We start from the raw sequence: 18686 nt of genomic DNA on the forward strand, positions 1-18686 counted from the left end.
TTCATAATATTAAGGTTGAACCACTGTAGTTACGTTGATGGTTTTAACAATGTCTTTAGTACATTTCTGGACCTCAAAAGGTGCTGTGTCGTTGCTGCCTCTGTGTGGATCAGATACCCTCGGATTTCATCAAAAATATCTTAATTTCTGTTCCGAAGACAAACAAAGGTCTTACGGGTTTGGGATGACATGAGGGTGAGTACTTAATGACAGAAATTTCATTTTTGGTTGAACTAACCCTTTAACATAAAAAGCATTACATAAGTTGTGACGGCACCAGCGCATCTTTGTGATCTCATTAGTCCATATACTCCATCACCGTCTCTGCGTTCTGCTAATAGGCTACTCATCTTTCAACACCTTAGCAACCACCCAAAATACCTTAGCAACACCCTAACAACCACATAACACCTTAGCAACCACCCAAAATACCTTAGCAACACCCTAGCAACCACCCTGAGTACCCTAGCAACCGCATGGCAACACCCTAAAAACACCCCGAGTCCCTTAGCAACCACCCCAAGTACCCTACAAATCTGTTTTCTGATTGAAAGTTTTGAAGGCAATACAGTCTAACTTTAAGCTTTAAAACTACTTTAAACTTCAAACTTTGAAATGAAATTAGTTCAGTTCAGCTCTAAAGCAGCTCTGCAGAAAACAGTGATGACATCATACAACTCAGTTCAGTTCGCAATAGTGTCAGTGCAGTCAAGTCAGTGATATTGCTGAATATTATTGTGTCCCCAACCAATCAAGCCAGAGGTGACAGTGGCAAGGAACCCAAACTTAATCAGGTGAGAGGAAAAAAAATAGTTAGGAGAAATTTTAATACATCTGATTCTCATTATAGAGAGCTTTTGCTAATATAGGCCTATCTTAAATCTTTTTAATGCACTTTAATTTGATTAGCAAATAATTAGTTACAGTAAATACTGTTCTCTGAAAGCGCCATAGACTTTTCTTTTCAGTTGACCTACTATATTTACTTTGCATATGTGCATAGGACACCTGCTCGTGTTTATTATTTATTCTCCGCGTATAATCTCCTGTGACATTATGGCAATGGCATCCTAATCGCTCGATAAGCCAGTTTACGAATGTGTTGAAACATGCGAATGTGTTGAAATCCTCGCTTAACGTAGATGACACACGGACGCACTTGTGCTTGGGGTTTAGGCTTACCCTTCAAATAACCATTATATAAACAGCAGTCACATCGCACCGCGACTAGAGGAAACAGCAGTTGTGTGGAAACTTTGCGCTCTCGTCTTTCGTGAACAGCGCACGTCCGTGAAGCTCTAACTATGAGTTCGCGTACTAATATTTCTTGTTTACAAGAAGCCAAACGAGTGGCTATTTTTGGAGGCACACATGGAAATGAGATGTCCGGCATTATGCTGGTAAATATGTGGATAGAGAATGCAGCCGAGATAGAAAGAAACAGACTGGTGACCAAGCCGTTCATAAGCAACCCCAGAGCAGTGGAGAAATGTACTAGGTACATCAACACGGATTTGAACAGAGCATTTACGCCTGAGAACCTCAGGTAAATATCGTGCGATACGTTATTTTCTGTACAAGTCCGGTGCGTTTATGAATTGCACTTTCATAAAACGGAGCACAGTCTTGTGTTGTAAGAACAATGGACTTTAAACTGTCGCAAAACTTTTAGGCTCGTGTGTGTTCGAGGTAGGCTACATTATTGCGTTTATGTGTTTATTGTTACTATATATGCGTCAGCTCGACGTTTTTGGCCGCTGTGGTGCGCGTCTATTTTTTTCGTCTCACGCTATGTTTTTAAGTAAAAACACTGTAGGAGCATTGCGTTCTGTTCCATTGCAGTGAGATCAGTCTGGCTGTTTTCAAAGGCATTCTGTGTAAAAGGCTGGTTTACATGACACAACATCACTGACTCGCGCGATAAAGTATCAATGGAGCGAGCAGTCAGCTGATCCGAGCCGCTCATGTCATGACTGTTGAGAAACGTGAGTGAAGCGTGATCTGGGTCTTAAAGAGCCTTTAATATTGCATCATAGACAACATGTAACAAATGCTGATTTCCATGACAACGGCGCCACTTTTGAGGAGCTTGAATTATTTTAAATAAGTGTTTGTTGAATTTCAATTTAACTTCATAAATGTGACATTTTACAGTGTTTTACAATTACACACATTAATACTTTAAATTACAATGAAGCAATGAAATGTCTTGAACAGTGGTTGGAAGCAGAGGCCTTCAAGCTATCTCTTTTTTTTTTTTTTTTTTTTTTTTTTTTTTTGTAAAATAAATTAAAAAGTAATAGATATCTGTTGGAAGTTGTATTTTCGAACTCTGTATCAGACCTGTTGCTAATACAACTCGTGTTTCTCCCTAGACATTTATTGACATATTGTTTTCCCTTCAACTTGGTCTTAAAAAGGTCTTTAATTTGATTTAACGTCTTAAATTTACCTTCGTGAAACCTGTAAAAACCCTGGGGTGAGCTGTTTAAGCCCACTGTAATACTTGAAATGTCCACATTTGTGTATTACCGACTGAACGGTGTAGGTTTTAGGTCAAATCTAAACATAACTTTAAAATAGCGCAAATTAATGCCCATGCATCTTCCCTGCTACTGTAACAGTTTCAAATAATATAAAACTAGTATGTTGTTTTAAAAATGTTAACACACTTTGCCTTATAGGCTCTGAGATATCTGTTTTTGTATTGTATGTTTATATTTAACACATTTAACACATTTTGTTTTTCCTCATATTTATACATTATATGGGGTATATTTTGTTATTTTCACTTGTTTGCGCACTTGCGTTATCAGTAATTATCAGTGTATGACAAGTTTTGTTAATAAAATGTTTTATTCGATACATATTGATACAGATGGATACATATCGATACAGATCGATACATATTAAGTGTCTGCATAATCTTCCTTATTGACTAGTGCTGGTACAATTCACAATAATTCATAATGACGTCAGACTGAGCTGTAACCTATTTAAGCTCTGTGTGTCTAGTATATTATAACCCATGCCCCCCACATATTCTGAACAGTAGGATGGAGTATATAAAATTAAAAAATAAATAAACATTCATCAGTCTGTATTTTTTACTGTTAATACTTAAGTACATTAAAAACAAGTACTTTTGTAAACTGACATGCCTTGGTTGAAATTTAAATACAGTGGAGCCTGCTAATTGAGATACTATCAACCAGGAAACACTGCATATATATAACAATGTACTGTGGGGGGCTGCAAAACATACACAACAGATGTTCACACGCTGATTGTTTTTAGGCTTTTTTTTTTTTTTTTGACCAGCTGGAAAGCTTGATGAAATTCTCTGTACATTATTTTTCTGTCCTCTCTTGATTTGTGTGCATCTTTGCAGTTTATTTTATTCCTAGTAGCAACAAAGTGTATAAATTTGGTGATGTTGTGGAATAGAAATATTTCTGGAACCTTTTTTTTTTTTTTTTCTAACTCAGGAGTAGTTGGAGCAGTAAATAAAACATTAATCTAAGTCATAAAAGTTCCTCAAGTCTCTAGTTTAGATTTTTTAAAATAAGTAAATTAGTTTATGTAATAGCTGATCCTTTTGTCATTCACTTATCTGTTAAAAGAGTTAATGATACATCTGCACCTAACTGCTATCCAAGAGATTTTAACACACAGTTTTCTGTATGCTATTTGCCTTTAGTATAAAGGTTTCAAGGTCATGAGTAGATTTGAACATCTAAGCATCTTATAATTTACTGGCACAAGTGCTGAATTAAGTAAATGCATTGTTTGCATTATGTATTGAAAAGAAATTTTGTTAATATAATTATTTGTGTTTTGTTCTTTATTGTTGTAATTGTTAATTAATATTGATAAGGCGCTTTCCATCTATAGTGCTCCAGATGTTGAAGGGCTTCCATATGAAGTCCGGAGGGCCAAGGAAATCAATCAGATGTTCGGACCCAAAGGAAGCTCGGATGCATATGATGTCATCTTTGACCTTCACAACACAACCTCAAACATGGGCTCCACCCTCATTCTGGAAAGCTCAACAGACCTCTTCAACCTTCAGATGGTACATTATATCAAAGTAAGAAACTAGATCCAATTATACTGTGCAATGTTATTAAAATATTGTTTCTTTTAAAGAAATTTAGAGTTTTTTTCAGCAAGGACACATTACATTGATCAAAAATGTATAATGTTACAAAAGATTTCTAAAAATGCTGTCCTTTTGAAATTTCTATTCATCAAAGAATCTTGAAAATTTAGCTTTTTGCCATCACAGGGATAAATTACATTTTAAAATATATTAAAATGTAAAATAGTTATTTTAAATTTTATTATTTTGAAATATTTCAGTTTTTACTGAATGTTTGATCAAATAAATGCAGCCTTGGTGAGAATAAGTGACTATTTTCAAAAACATTTAAATATTAAACTACCCTAAACTTTTGAGCAAAAAAAAAAAAAAAAAATGTTGCATGTATCATATACTGAGCATTAAATTCTTTACCAAAATAGATTTTGCTTAATGTCATAAAATAAGGGCTTAAGCAAATCAAAAGCCATCTTTACACAGACACCTGTGTTCTTTCCCCCTTACAGAAAGCTATGGCCCCCCACACCTGTTCAGTACTGTTAAACGAACACCCACAGCTGAAGTATTCAACCACACGTTCTGTGGCCAAACACCCAATTGGTGAGTACAAAGTCCTGGGATATTCAGCAGCCCAGATCTGTTTAATATTACCTCTCAAATGGTAATATTAAACAAGGATAAATCTGGTCATAATGAAAGCATTCAGAGCTCCACAGATAAATCTGTAGACCTCTAGAGCTCATCCTGTGTTGTTTGATGAGACACCTTTTCCCATGAATTAACATCATACTCAAGAGCCCTACATAGCAGGGTCAGAAATATTTTTTTCCATTTAGGCGCAATATTTACTCCCTGGAATTGATTTCCAGGGGCATTTTTACAGTGGTAAGGGATTTTTTTATATTTATCTTATTAAATGTATCTATCAAATACAGTACTTTAACCAGTAACTTCAATCAGTATACTATAAACTGTTACCAATAACATTTTATCAACATCAACAATAGCCATCTTTACACTGCAAAGATGAAACAGAAGTACATCTGATATGGCATGTTTATTTACACAGACTGTTTAATGCTGCTCAACGGTGTCATACATGTATTGGTAATACTTTACAATATGGGTGCACTAATATGCATTAATTCATGCTTAACTAATGCACAGTTAATGTATGACTCATGGAGAACTAAACCATTCATTAATGATTGCTGAATCAGCAACTAATAAAGAGTATCTGATTAATAAATTAATATATGAATTGCTATTAATTAAATGTGTCAATTTGTATTAATTCCTTAACAACATATAGTATTAACTAATAACGTAAATTAATGTGTTCATTTACACAATGGGTCAAAGCCATGAATTTCAGTTTCCAGTTGTCAGCTTTAATTAATCATTAGCTAATCATTTGCAAAGATAGCATTATGTTATGACTTTACTTGTTGAGTCACATGACTATTAATTCATTATTAAGTAATAAAACCCCAAATACAGAAAAGTTCGGGTATTTTTTAAAAATGTAATAAAATCAATAATCTGTGATTTGTTGATTCTCTTTAACCTTTATTTAACTGATAAAAGTACAAAGAAAAGATTTTCAAAGTTTTCATTGACCAACTTAAATTTATTTTGTATATATAAACAAATTTTAATTTTGATAGCTGCAAAACACTCCAAAAAAGTTGGGTGAGAGGCATGTTTACCACTGTGTCACATTTCCTTTTAATTACACCTTTTAATTGTTTGGGAGTTGAGGGTAGTAATTGTTGCATTTTTTTGTTTGTTTGTTTGTTTGTTTTTTTTGTTTTTTGTTTTTTTTTTGCAAGTGGAATTTTTGCCCAATCTTGAATGATACAAGACAGCTGCTTAACAGTCTGTGGTCGTCATTGTCTGATTCTCCTTTTCATGATTTGCCATACATTTTCAGTAAGAAACAGATCTGGACTGCAGGCAGGCCAGTCAAGCACATCCATTCTATGGTGGATGTAGCAACTCATAATGTAATAACTGCACATAATGTAAAAACTGTACATAATGTAATAAGTATTACATTATTATTGTAATACAGTGTTCATAATGTAATAATTTTCTCAAAAAGTAATAAAATCTTGAGCTCATAATGTAATAACAATTTTTACATTATGAAAAATGTATTACATTATGAACTCATGAAAAACGTCATATTTTCATAATTGTAATAGCTTTTAAAACATAAAAATAGTATTCCCTTACAGTACATTTTTAAAAATCTAAATCCAGTCTTAAACTACCTGGAAAATTTAAATATCCATGCAATAATTATTATTATTCTCAGATTTTTATTAAACATAAAGCATGGTATTCCTTTACAGTAAATTTTAAAAATCTAAATCCAGTCTTAACCTGCCTACAAAATCCACCAGATTATTGATACTACTACTACTATTATTATAACTACTACCACTACTACTACTTCTACTTTTTGTAGACATACGGTATACATACTGTTAAATGACAAACAGTGTTAAATACCAAAACTGTAAAAATGTTGTAAAAAAAAAACAACAACAAAAAAACACAGTATCCATATTGCAATGAGGTGTGTGTGTGTGTGTGTGTGTGTGTGTGTGTGTGTGTGTGTGTGTGTGTGTGTGTGTGTGTGTGTTGCTTTTCGTAGTTTAAGACTGGATTTAGATTTTTAAAAATGTACTGTAAGGGAATACTAATTTTTTATGTTAAAAGCTATTACAATTATGAAAATATGAGATGTTTTGGTGAGTTTATAATGTAATAAATTTCTCATAATGTAAAAATTATTACATGATGAGCTCAAGCTTTTATTACGTTTTGAGAAAATTATTACATTATGAACACTTTATTACAATAATAATATAATACTTATTACATTATGTGCAGTTTTTACATTATGTGCAGTTATTACATTATGAGTTGCTACAGTGTACAGTGTCTAAAAAAACACTCTGTTGTAGCACATGCAGAATGAGGCCTGACATTGTCTTGCTTCCCAGGAAAGATGTCATCTTGATGGCAGTATACGTCTCTGTACAATCCCAGTATACATCTCCACGTCAATGGTACTTTCACACATATGCAAGTCACCCATGCCGTTTGCTCGAATGCACCTCCATACCATGACAGATGTTTGCTTTTGCAGCTGTCGCTGATGAAAGTCTGGATGGTCCCTTTTGTCTTTGGGACTGAAAACTCGATGTAAGTTTTTCTCAAAAACATGCTGAAATGTGCACTCATCTTACCACTCACATTTGCACTGGATGTCTTCTGGACCATCTGAGATAAGCATGGGCCCAGAAAACAGATATATAGCTTTTTCCCTGAGTAACAGAGATTCAAGTTGCATTTTTTGACGCAGTGACAGACTGTGTTGAGTGACAATGGTTTTCCAAAGTACTCCTGAGCCCATGTTGCTATATTTAACACAGTGGCATGATGGTTTATCATGTAATGTCGTCTGAGGGCTTTCTGGACTGAGATTTCTGGATTCCCTGAATATTTTCACAACATTATGAATGCTAGATGCTGAAAGACCTAAATACTTTCAAATATTGCATTGAGAAATGTGATTTTTGAATTGTTTGACAATTCTCTCATGAAATTTGGCACAAAGTGGTGAGCCATGACCCATGTTTGCTTGCAAAGACTGAGTCTTTGGTGGATGCTCCTTTTGTACCCAAACACGACACCTCCACCTATTACCAATTCACCTATTAATTGTGGACTGTTTCAAAACAGTTTAACTTGGATATTCTATAAACTTTTCATTTTTATTTTGCCTCTGCCTCAACTTTTTTGGAGTGTGTTGCAGCCATCAAAATCAAAATTGGTTTATATTTACAAAATACAATTCATTTGGCCAGTGAAAACATTGGAAAGTTTTTCTTTGTACTTTTGTCAGTTGAATAAATGTTAAACAGAATTAACAAATCACAAATTCTTGATTTTTATTACATTTTACAAAATGTCCCAACTTTTCTGGAATTGGGGTTGTATGTCATTACGTTTATGGATTTTGGATCCCCACATACAGTGGAATCTCGGTTGTAGACGGCTTGAAATTGCAATCCACGACTTAGCGAGGATGTCAAAACCAAAATGACATATTGCTTAATAATGAGTTAATAGTCATGTGCCTCAACAAGTAAAGTCATAACATAATGATATCTTTGCAAATCATTAGCTAATGATTAATTAAAGCGGACAACTGGAAATTAAAATGCATGGCTTTGACCCATTGTGGTAATAACACATTAATTTACACTTAAATATGTTGTTAAGGAATTAATACATGACACATTTACTTAATAGCAATTCTTATATTACTTAATCTATTAATCAGATAGACTCTTTTTAGTTGCTGATGTGGTAATCATTAATAATAATAATAATAATATGTTTATTTTTTATAGCGCCTTTCAAGAACCCAAGGTCGCTTCACAAAATTAATACAATCAATAGACAAACAATAATACAATCAATTGACAAACAAAATATAACAGACATTCAGAAGGAAACATTCAGAAGAACAGAAGTTGACAACAAATAACTACAGATAATTAACATGAGAGGTCAAGCAATCAGATGATAAACATCACTTAGCCTATATCAAGAGAGTGGTTGTGTAACATACAAACATAAAAAAGGGAGACAGAGAAACAGGAAGGAAAGAGAATTATTTACCGAGCAAAGTGAATAGATGAGTTTTAAGTTGAGACTTAAAAGTCTAAAGAGAGGAGGTAGCACGAAGATTATGGGGCAGATTATTCCATAGCTTAGGGCCTATAATACTGAAAGCCCTACCACCCACAGTAGAGAGTTTATACTTGGGCATGACAAGCAAATTATCATTGCTAGATCTGAGGGTCCGGGCAAAAACATAAGGTTGCACTAACTCAGCAAGGTATTGAGGTGCGAGGCCATGACAGGCCTTATAAACTAAGACTAAGAGTTTAAACTGGATACGAATGACCACAGGAAGCCAGTGAAGTTGGTAAAGGATGGGAGTAATATGCGCAGATTTTTTGTTATATGTAAGGGCTCAAGCAGCAGAGTTTTGTACCATTTGAAGCCGTTTAATTGCTTTGGCAGGTAGGCCGCTATATAAGGAGTTACAATAGTCCAATCTGGAGGTTATAAAAGCATGGATAACAGTTTCTGCATCTCTAGAATTAAATAAGGGACGCATACGAACAATGTTTCACAATTGGTAAAAGCATGATTTAATAATCTGACCAATATGTGAATCACAACATAGTGTAGAGTCGAACAATACTCCCAAATTCCGCACAGTTGTTGATGGCCTAATCTGGACACCATTGATATCAATAAAAATGTCATGCTGGGAAAAGATCTGTGATTTAGGGCCAACCAGCAGGATTTCAGTTTTATCAGCATTAAGTTGTAAAAAGTTATCAGACATCCAGGTTTTAAGTTCCTGAAGACAAGAAATAACAAAAAGGGGTGGACAGACTGAGTTGGGTTTAACTGTAAAATAAATTTGAATATCATCAGCGTAACTATGAAAATTGAGACCAAAACGTCTAATGATCTAACCCAGTGGCAACACATAAACGAGAAACCAAAGGGCACCAAGTACAGAACCCTGGGGTACACCACGGGAAATAGTGACGGTACGAGATCTATTCTTACCTACCCTAACAAATTGCTGTCTATCCGATAGATATGAAGTTAACCACTGAAAAGCAGCACCATGAATACCTATTTCAGATAGTTGAGAAAGAAGTATAGAATGGCAAACAGTATCAAATGCTGCACTGAGATCAAGGAGAACCAGGATACTATGGGCACCTGAATCAGAAATAAAAAGGAGATCATTTACCACTTTTAAAAGTGCTGTTTCTGTGGTGTGGGAGGGACGAAAGCCAGATTGAAACGGTTCAAAAAGATTGTGTTTCTCTAAATGTGACTGCAGTTGTGCTACAACTACCTTCTCCAGTAATTTAGCAACAAATGGGAGGTTTGATATTGGTCTATAGTTGTTCAGATCAGTGTTATCAAGACCAGACTTCTTAAGAATTGGGGTGATGGCAGCTACTTTTAGATCATGTGGAACATTTGTGGAACATGATTGTGGAACAGTTAGATTTGGTGATCAGTTGTTCAACCACAGATGTATTTGTGAGTAAAAAAGCATTTAGCGGACGACCTATCAGACATGGAGATGAGTAGGAAGAGACAGTTGAGGAAAAAGCTTGATAAATTTGATAAATTTTACGTAGAAAAAATGACTGAAAGCTTTCACAGAGATCAACAGAGCCATTAATAGCTACGGATGATGGTTTGACAAGTTTGTTTATCTCAGAGAAGAGAGCTTTAGGTTTGTATTTGACTATTAATGACAGTAGAAAGATAGGTAGAGCGTGCAATGTTAAGTGCTTTATATTTCACTACTGAATCTGAAAAAGCCATGGCATGAACTAGAAGGGGAGATTTTTTATATAGTCATTCAAGACGCCTACAAGACGCCCATTAATGAATGGTTTACAGTAGTTCTTCATGAGTCATACATTAACTCACATTAATTATCTGTGCATTAGTTAAGCATGAATTAATGCTTATTAGTGCACCAGTATTGTAGTAATACCGTACCAGTTGCACCTCATTCAACATGGTTTTACACTGCTGTCTGTGACCCTATCAGAATAGACCTGTGACCCTTTGTTGGGTTATGACCCACCAGCTGAGAACCACTGACTTATATAGGTGTGTTTCTATTGCAGGTCTTGAGGTGGGCCCTCAGCCACAGGGCGTTTTGAGGAGCAATGTATTTGAGTCCATGAGGACAATACTGAAGCATGCTCTGGACTTCATCGAGCTTTTCAATAGTGGTAAGGTTAATGGAAGTTAAGCAGAGATCAGCATGCTTACTGCACTGAACCTGGAATGTGTTGCTATAAATGGATTTCAAAGACAACTGGGGTGGCTACAATAGAAAATAATACTATAGAAAATACAGGAAATAATCCTAATATAAACCTATAGTAATTATGTTCAGTCAGTGACAGCATGGAACCATAATGTTGTGTTTTTCAGATGTCACACAATTAGATGAGAAATAGCGCATTTGAATATGTTTTTCATATCGTTATAGATGCTTTGTTTACATAACTTTCTTTCCCCCATGGCCATCTGTTTCTCTGCCAAGATAGTGTGTGGCATTTCCAGACAAACAGTTATACTCTCAGGTCATTGAGTCAGCCAGCACTGATTTAAATACTGTATGAACTGGCCAACCTCGGCATTTCAGCCAGTTTAAAACACAGACTTCTTCTTTAAGCGTTTATCTTCCTCTTTTTTTCCCTCAACTGTGGAAACATTTAAAGAAGGGAATCACGTGTACTTTCGGTGTACTGACATGAATACACATTTCTCTATGTCTTGCATTAAGCAGGAACATGTTGGGCTGGGCAAGCACAGCTAGTTTCTCTTCTGGTTTCAGAGTTTTGTTACTGAAATACTTGTTTGCTAGTTGGTTAGTTTCCATGTCATTAGTAGCTTGCTGGGTTTTGTAATGCCATGCTGTGTAAAGGGGCCGCATTGTTGTAGAAGAATGTCTCATTGTGAGCGCTCAAACGTGCTTTCCGTTTGTCAGTGTAGATCCATGTTTGGACTACATCAACATAACAAACAAAACAGTAGATCTGACATAATGGAAACTATTAATTAGGGGACTTAGGGATTTGACTGATGCAGGAGCCATCTGTTATGAACCAACTGTGAGCCAACTGTGAAAAAGACATTGTATTTATCATATTACACTTTAAAGCATTTTGATCATAAAGTTCATATCGAAACCGATTTACACATATTTATCTTTTTAAATAACTTCAGAATGCACATGGCATTTTCCCGCATGGTCTTGTGTTTTATCAGTCCCACTTTTTGAGCATAGACCTGAATATGACATTTTCAACTTTACCAAGATACTATACAGACAGCTTGCTGATATGCTGATTTGGCACTTAAGAATCATTTCTTATTATTATCTATGTTGAAAACAATTGTGCTGCTTAATAATTTTTGTTAAAACCATACATATATATATATATATAAAATTGTGTGTGTGTGTGTGTGTGTATATATATATATATATATAATTTTTTTTTTTTTTTAACCCCACATTTGGCAAGTGATCAACAACAACTATTTAACAAAAAAATATTTAATTAACCTTTTGCTGCCAAAACAGCCCTGACCCGTTGAGGCATGAACTCCAGTAGACTGGCACCAAGATGTTAGCAGGAGATCATTTAAGTCCTGTAAGTTGCGAGGTGGGGCCTCCATGGATCGGACTTGTTTGTTCAGCAAATCCCACGGATGCTTGATTGGATTGAGATCTGGGGAATTTGGAGGCCAAGGCAACACCTCAAACTAGGGCTGGACGATTAATCGAAAAGTAATCGAAACCGAAATTGCAGAAACTAGTTGTCAGTGCTGTCCTGTGATTTATCACTAAAGTAGCTTAGAAACTCAAAAATTATAGCATATATTTTTCTACTTTTGAAGGAACTATTTACAACCCACAGCTTCACAATTAATAGAGAGATGGTATGGCTAATTCACACACAGTACTGGTACTGTACTAATTTATCTTTATCTGATTTACAACGAGCAGAAATCTGTAAGAAATGTTACGAACCATAGATAAAATAACTGCTGAAATTGAGCTGTTATGTCAGATCACTCTTTCAATAGGAAAGAATATCCCACCTTTAATAGTCAAGCATATATACAGTACAAACCTTGTCAGTTAACTATGAGGGCAAAAAACTAAAACAAAAAAAACAGAAACAAAATAATCGTTCATTAATCGTAATCGAGGTAAAATGTTCAATTAATCAAGGTTTTGATTTTATGCCTTAGTCGTCCAGCCCTACCTCAAACTCATTGTTGCTCAAACCATTCCTGAACCATTTTTGCTTTGTGGCAGGGCGCATTATCCTGCTGAAAGAGGCCACAGCCACCAGGGAATACCATATATCATATTCTGTGAAAGGGTGTACATGGTCTGCAACAGTGCTTAGGTAGTTGGTACGTGTCAAAGTAACATCCACATGGATGGCATCCAAGGTTTCCCAGCAGAACATTGCCCAAAGCATCACACTGCTTCCGCCAGCTTGCCTTCTTCCCATAGTGCATCCTGGTGTCATGTGTTCCCCAGGCAAGCGACGCACACGCACCCAGCCATCCACGTGATAAAAGAAAACGTGATTCATCAGACCAGGCCACCTTCTTCCATTGCTCCGTGGTCCAGTTCTGATGCTCACATGCCCACTGTTGGCGCTTTCGGCGGTGGACAGGGGTCAGCATGAGCACCCTGACTGGTCTGCGGCTATGCAGCCCCATACGCAACAAACTGCGGTGCACTGTGTATTCTGACAACTTTCTATCAGAACCAGCATTAACTTCTTGAGCAATTTGAGCTACAGAAGCTCATCTGTTGGATCGGAACACATGGGCCAGCCTTCGCTCCCCACGTGTATCATTGACCCTGTCGCCAGTTCACCACTGTTCCTTCCTTGGACCACTTTTGATAGATACTGACCATTGCAGACCGGGAACACCCCACAAGAGCTGCAGTTTTGGAGATGCTCTGACCCAGTCGTCTAGCCATCACAATTTGGCCCTTGTCAAACTCGCTCAAATCCTTATGCTTGCCCATTTTTCCTGCTTCTAACACATCAACTTAGATAATCAGTGTTTTTCACTTCACCTGTCAGTGGTCATAATGTTATGCCTGATTGGTATATATATATATACAGGTGCTGGTCATATAATTAGAATATCATCAAAAAGTTCATTTTTTTATTATAAATTATTTTTAAAAATGAAACTTTCATATATTCTAGATTCCCTACATGTAAAGTAAAACATTTCAAAAGTTTTTTTTTTTTAATTTTGATGATTAGAGCGTATAGCTCATGAAAGTCCAAAATCCAGTATTTCAAAATATTAGAATATTTCCTAAGATCAATCAAAAAATGGATTTGCAAAACAGAAAAGTTCAAGTATTTTAAAGTATGTTCTTTTGTGCACTCAATACTTGATCGGCAGGACATATTACAGCAAATGACTTGCTCCTAGCACAAATTACTGCATCAGTGAAGTGTGGCATGGAAGTGATCAGCCTGTGGCACTGCTGAGGCACTATTGAGCCTTCAGATCATCTGTATATTGTTGGATTGACTGTTTCTCATCTTTCTCTTGAAAATATCCCATAGATTCAGGTCAGGCATATTGGCTGGCCAATAAAGCACAGTAATATCATGGTCAGCAAACCACTTGGAAGTGGTTTTTGCACTGTGGGCAGGTGCTAAAGTCCTGCTGGAAAAGGAAATCAGCATCTCCATAAAGCTTGTCAGCAGATGGAAGCATAAAGTGCTCCAAAATCTCCTGGAAGATGGCTGCATTGACTTTGCACTTGATAAAACACAATGGACCAACACCAGCAGACGTCACGGCCCCCCCAAATCATTATTGACTTCAGAAACTTCACACTAGACTTCAAGCAGCTTGGATTCTGTGCCTCTCCAGTCTTCCTTCAGACTCTGGGACCATGATTTCAACATGAAATGCAAAATTTACTTTTATCTGAAAAGAGGACTTTCGACCACTGTTCACTGTCCAGTTCTTTTTCTCCTTAGCCCAGGTAAGATGCTTCTGACATTGTCTCTGGTTCAGAAGTGGCTTGGTAGTCCTTTTCCTGAAGATGTCTGAGTGTGGTGACTCTTGATGCGCTGACTCCGGCTTCATTCTACTCATTGTGAAGCTCTCCCAAGTGTTTGAATCGGCTTTACTTGACAGTATTCTCAAGCTTGCAGTCATCCCTGTTGCTTGTGCACCTTTGCCTACCCAATTTCTTCCTTCCAGTCAACTTTGCATTTAATATGCTTTGATACATCACTCTGTAAACAGCCACCCCATTCAGTAATGACCTTCTGTGACTTACTCTCTTTGTGGAGGGTGTCAATGATTGTCTCCTGGACCATTGCCAAGTCAGCAGTCTTCCCCATTAGTGTGGTTTCAAAGAACAAAAGATAACCGGAATTTATACTGTAGGGATGGTCATTTAATGAAACTCAAATGTAAATATTCTAATATTTTGAGATACTGGATTTTGGACTTTCATTAGCTGTACGCTCTAATCAACAATTTTTTTTAAAAAACCTTTTGAAATGTTTTACTTTACATGTAGGGAATCTAGAATATATGAAAGTTTCATTTTTTAAAATAATTTACAATAAAAAAATGAACTTTTTTACGATATTCTAATTATATGACCAGCACCTGTATATATATATGTCACAGATTCAGTCACCACACCAATCACACCATCAACACCAGATCCGCCCACTCATTCTCAATCACCAGAATACTGATCACCTGCACCTGCACCTCATCACCAGTCATGATTTTATAACCTCACCGTTCCTTCACTTCCACGTCTGTTATCATCCATGTCAAGACTCAGCAGACTCACCTGGATTACTTACCTGCCATCCTGCTCCTGCATCTGCCTTTGTCTTCAGCCTGTCATCCTGCTCAACCAGTCTTCAAGCTACCTGCTACTCACCTGCAACAAAAAAGACATCCATTACCTTCAACTAAAGTAACCTGTGACTGTTTGACTCACCTGCACTGCACTGTTCACTCTGTTCTACCTGCAACCTGTGAAAATAAACTTAAGTTTTACTATCTGCCTTTGACTGTGTCTGACTATATATATATATATATATATATGTGTGTGTGTGTGTGTGTGTGTGTTTTTTTTTTTTTTTTTTTTGTTTGTTTGTAAAACAAAATAAAAATAAAATGTAAAAAAGTGTTTATAAAGAAGGTAAAGGGAAATAAAATGGCAACACATAGCCTATAATAATTTGAGGAGTCCAAAACTCTTTGTACCAACTTGGAAAGTGATATTTTTAGTGACTGCATGTGTCAAAGCAGAGCAAAGCTGGCTTAATTACAGATTTTTTTTACTTTTATAACATTTTTAGGCCAGCTGGATCTCACTCCCAGCTGAAGCAACCAAAGCTGAAAAAAATACAACATGACCTAAGCACAATACACGTTTCTAGCTTGAACTGCATGTAATGACACTGTAACTTAAATTTGCAGGAAATGGTCTACAGGGGACATCTCGTTAGGGTACTTTGACCAATAGTTGATGGTTCCTACCATTGTTCTATGGGCGGAGGAACCTTCTCATTAGTATCCTACTAGAAGGAGGTCAACTGCCACTCAGTGGAGCTGGGGCCCCAGTAAGGCATTCAAGCCCCAGCACTTCTAACTCCTTTGGCAGCCCCTGCATCCGTTTTGTCTCTCAGATGTACTGGCATTGCCTCTCCTCTGATCAAGAGGGACCAGGATGAGAGAAGCCCTTCATAAGTGTTAGGACCACTCAAGGTAGCTTCAGATGTCCTGGCAGTGACAAACCACTTCTTCTGCAGAGGAAACCTGCAGCTGCATATGACTTTGCAGAAATCAAAAACCCAGTTTAAGGTAGTGATGGGGCGCTCAGTAAAATGTGCTTTTAACATACTATCTCTGTATTAAAAATGTATTTAGTTACCATTTGTAGTACACTTATGGGTTCAAGTGTACTACAAGCGATAACTAAATGCATTCAGAACAAGAGATAGATGAGGTAATAACCATAGTACAAGGACTGGGCAGAGGCAAAGCTGCTGGGGCTGATACAGTACCAGTTGAGCGTTCTGAACTGCTGGCGCTCTAAGCATGTTACCCAAGATGTCAAGGATGCAAAGCTCACCACCCCCTACAAGAACAAAGGGGACCGTGAAGACTGTGATAATTACAGAGGATTCTATCAGCTGAGCATTACAGGGAAAGTCCTGGCTTGTCATATTGATTTGCCTTCAACAGCTAGCTGAGGACATACATCCTGACTCACAATGTGGCTTTCGGCCCAACCACTTCATAACAGACATGATATTTGCTGTGAGACAATTACAAAAGAAATCAAGAGAAGAGAATCAGGCGCTCTACCTTGCCTTTGTAGATCTGACCAAAGCTTTTGACTTGACAGAGAAGCACTTTTTATGGTCCTGCAAAAGGCTGGCTGCCCTCCCACCCTTCTATCACTTATCAAATTCTTTTGTAATGGAATGCAAGGCAGTGTTCAATTTGATGGTGACCTATCAAGATGAATTCCCTGTTAACTGAAGTGTGAAGCAAGGCTACTGACACTATTGGATGAGAACTGAACTGAGCTGGACAATGACATCACTGTTTTCTACAGAGTTGCTTTATAGCTTAATTGAACTCATTTCATATTTGATGATCTTTACATAGTCATTGAACTGAAATGAATGAACACTGTACTGACCTCAGCTGATCAATGACACTATTTTCTGATCTAATTCTGTTTGCATCACTTAATCATTATTTTTCTGTTTATCCCTGTAAAGATGCTTTGAAGCAATCTTTATTGTATAAAGCGCTATATAAATAAAGGTGACTTTGAATCATTATTTTTCTGTTTATCACTTGTAGCAAATTAGCTCAAAAGAAATATGAATAATTAATTATAGATATAATTAATTATAATTATTTGGATCAGTTAATAGAATTAACTTAATGTAGTAAAATTAATATTACAATCAATTAACCTGTTGGTCCTGTGAACACTTTGATAATTGGATATTCTCTTGTCCCTTGATGCGAAAAAGCCTGTGCTGCTGGTAATGTTGGACCTTACTGCAGCGTTTGACACCGTGGACCATTCAGTCCTTCTGAGACGTCTGGCTCAACAGGTTGGCCTTCAGGGAACTGTGCTGCAGTGGTTTAGGTCATATTTAACAGATAGGACATTCTCTGTTATGATTGATGACCTTTCCTCCTCTTCAGCTCCTGTGACCTCTGGTGTGCCACAGGGATCCATTTTGGGCCCTGTTCTATTCTCTCTGTACTTGCTGCCTTTAGGTTCAATTATTTCAAATCACAATGTGTCCTTCCATCTGTATGCAGATGATTTACAAATCTATCTGCCGGTTGTCCCCAATTCTTCTGACAGTCTTGAATCCATAAACAGATGTTTAGATGACATCAAATTGTGGCTGTCTCGGAACTTTCTCTGTTTGAATGAGGACAAAACAGAATGTATTGTTTTTGGCACATCCGACCTGCCCAGCGTCTCAGCTCCTGGTCTTGTTGCGTTGACCCCCCATTTTAATCACGTTGTGAAAAATTTGGGGGTTAAATTAGACAGCAGTCTAAAATTTGATAAGCAAATTGATTCTGTGGTCAGGGCAAGCTTCTTTCAGCTCCGCCTCCTAGCAAAGGTTAAACCCTTCTTGAGCCGTTGTGACCTGGAGAAAGCTATCCATGCTTTTGTTAGTTCCCGCATAGACTACTGTAATGCGCTCTATGTGTGAGTTAACCAAGCTGGTCTTCACCCTTTGCAGCTTGTGCAAAATGCTGCGGCCCGCCTGCTCACTAACAGTCGGAAACACGAGCACATCACACCTGTCTTATGCTCCCTGCACTGGCTTCCTGTCCAGTTCAGAATTCATTTTAAAAT

At 36.8% G+C, this 18686-nt stretch overlaps 1 protein-coding gene across 2 annotated transcripts in view; it reads left to right on the forward strand.

Moving 5' to 3' along the window:
* The first annotated feature begins 1159 nt into the window (after positions 1-1159).
* aspa (aspartoacylase) overlaps positions 1160-18686 on the forward strand; it is a 54091-nt gene continuing 36564 nt past the window's right edge. The window contains exons 1-4 of one of the 2 annotated variants that reach the window (XM_051893827.1): positions 1162-1546; positions 3895-4090; positions 4609-4702; positions 10864-10971. In XM_051893827.1, the coding sequence (XP_051749787.1) occupies positions 1305-1546; positions 3895-4090; positions 4609-4702; positions 10864-10971 (640 nt within the window). In that variant the 5' untranslated portion in view covers positions 1162-1304. Of the gene's footprint in view, positions 1547-3894; positions 4091-4608; positions 4703-10863; positions 10972-18686 lie in introns of both variants that reach the window. The other variant, XM_051893828.1, reaches the window with a different exon arrangement.

This window comes from Ctenopharyngodon idella, chromosome 5, assembly GCF_019924925.1.
Source record: "Ctenopharyngodon idella isolate HZGC_01 chromosome 5, HZGC01, whole genome shotgun sequence".
NCBI classification, from domain to species: Eukaryota; Metazoa; Chordata; class Actinopteri; order Cypriniformes; family Xenocyprididae; genus Ctenopharyngodon; species Ctenopharyngodon idella.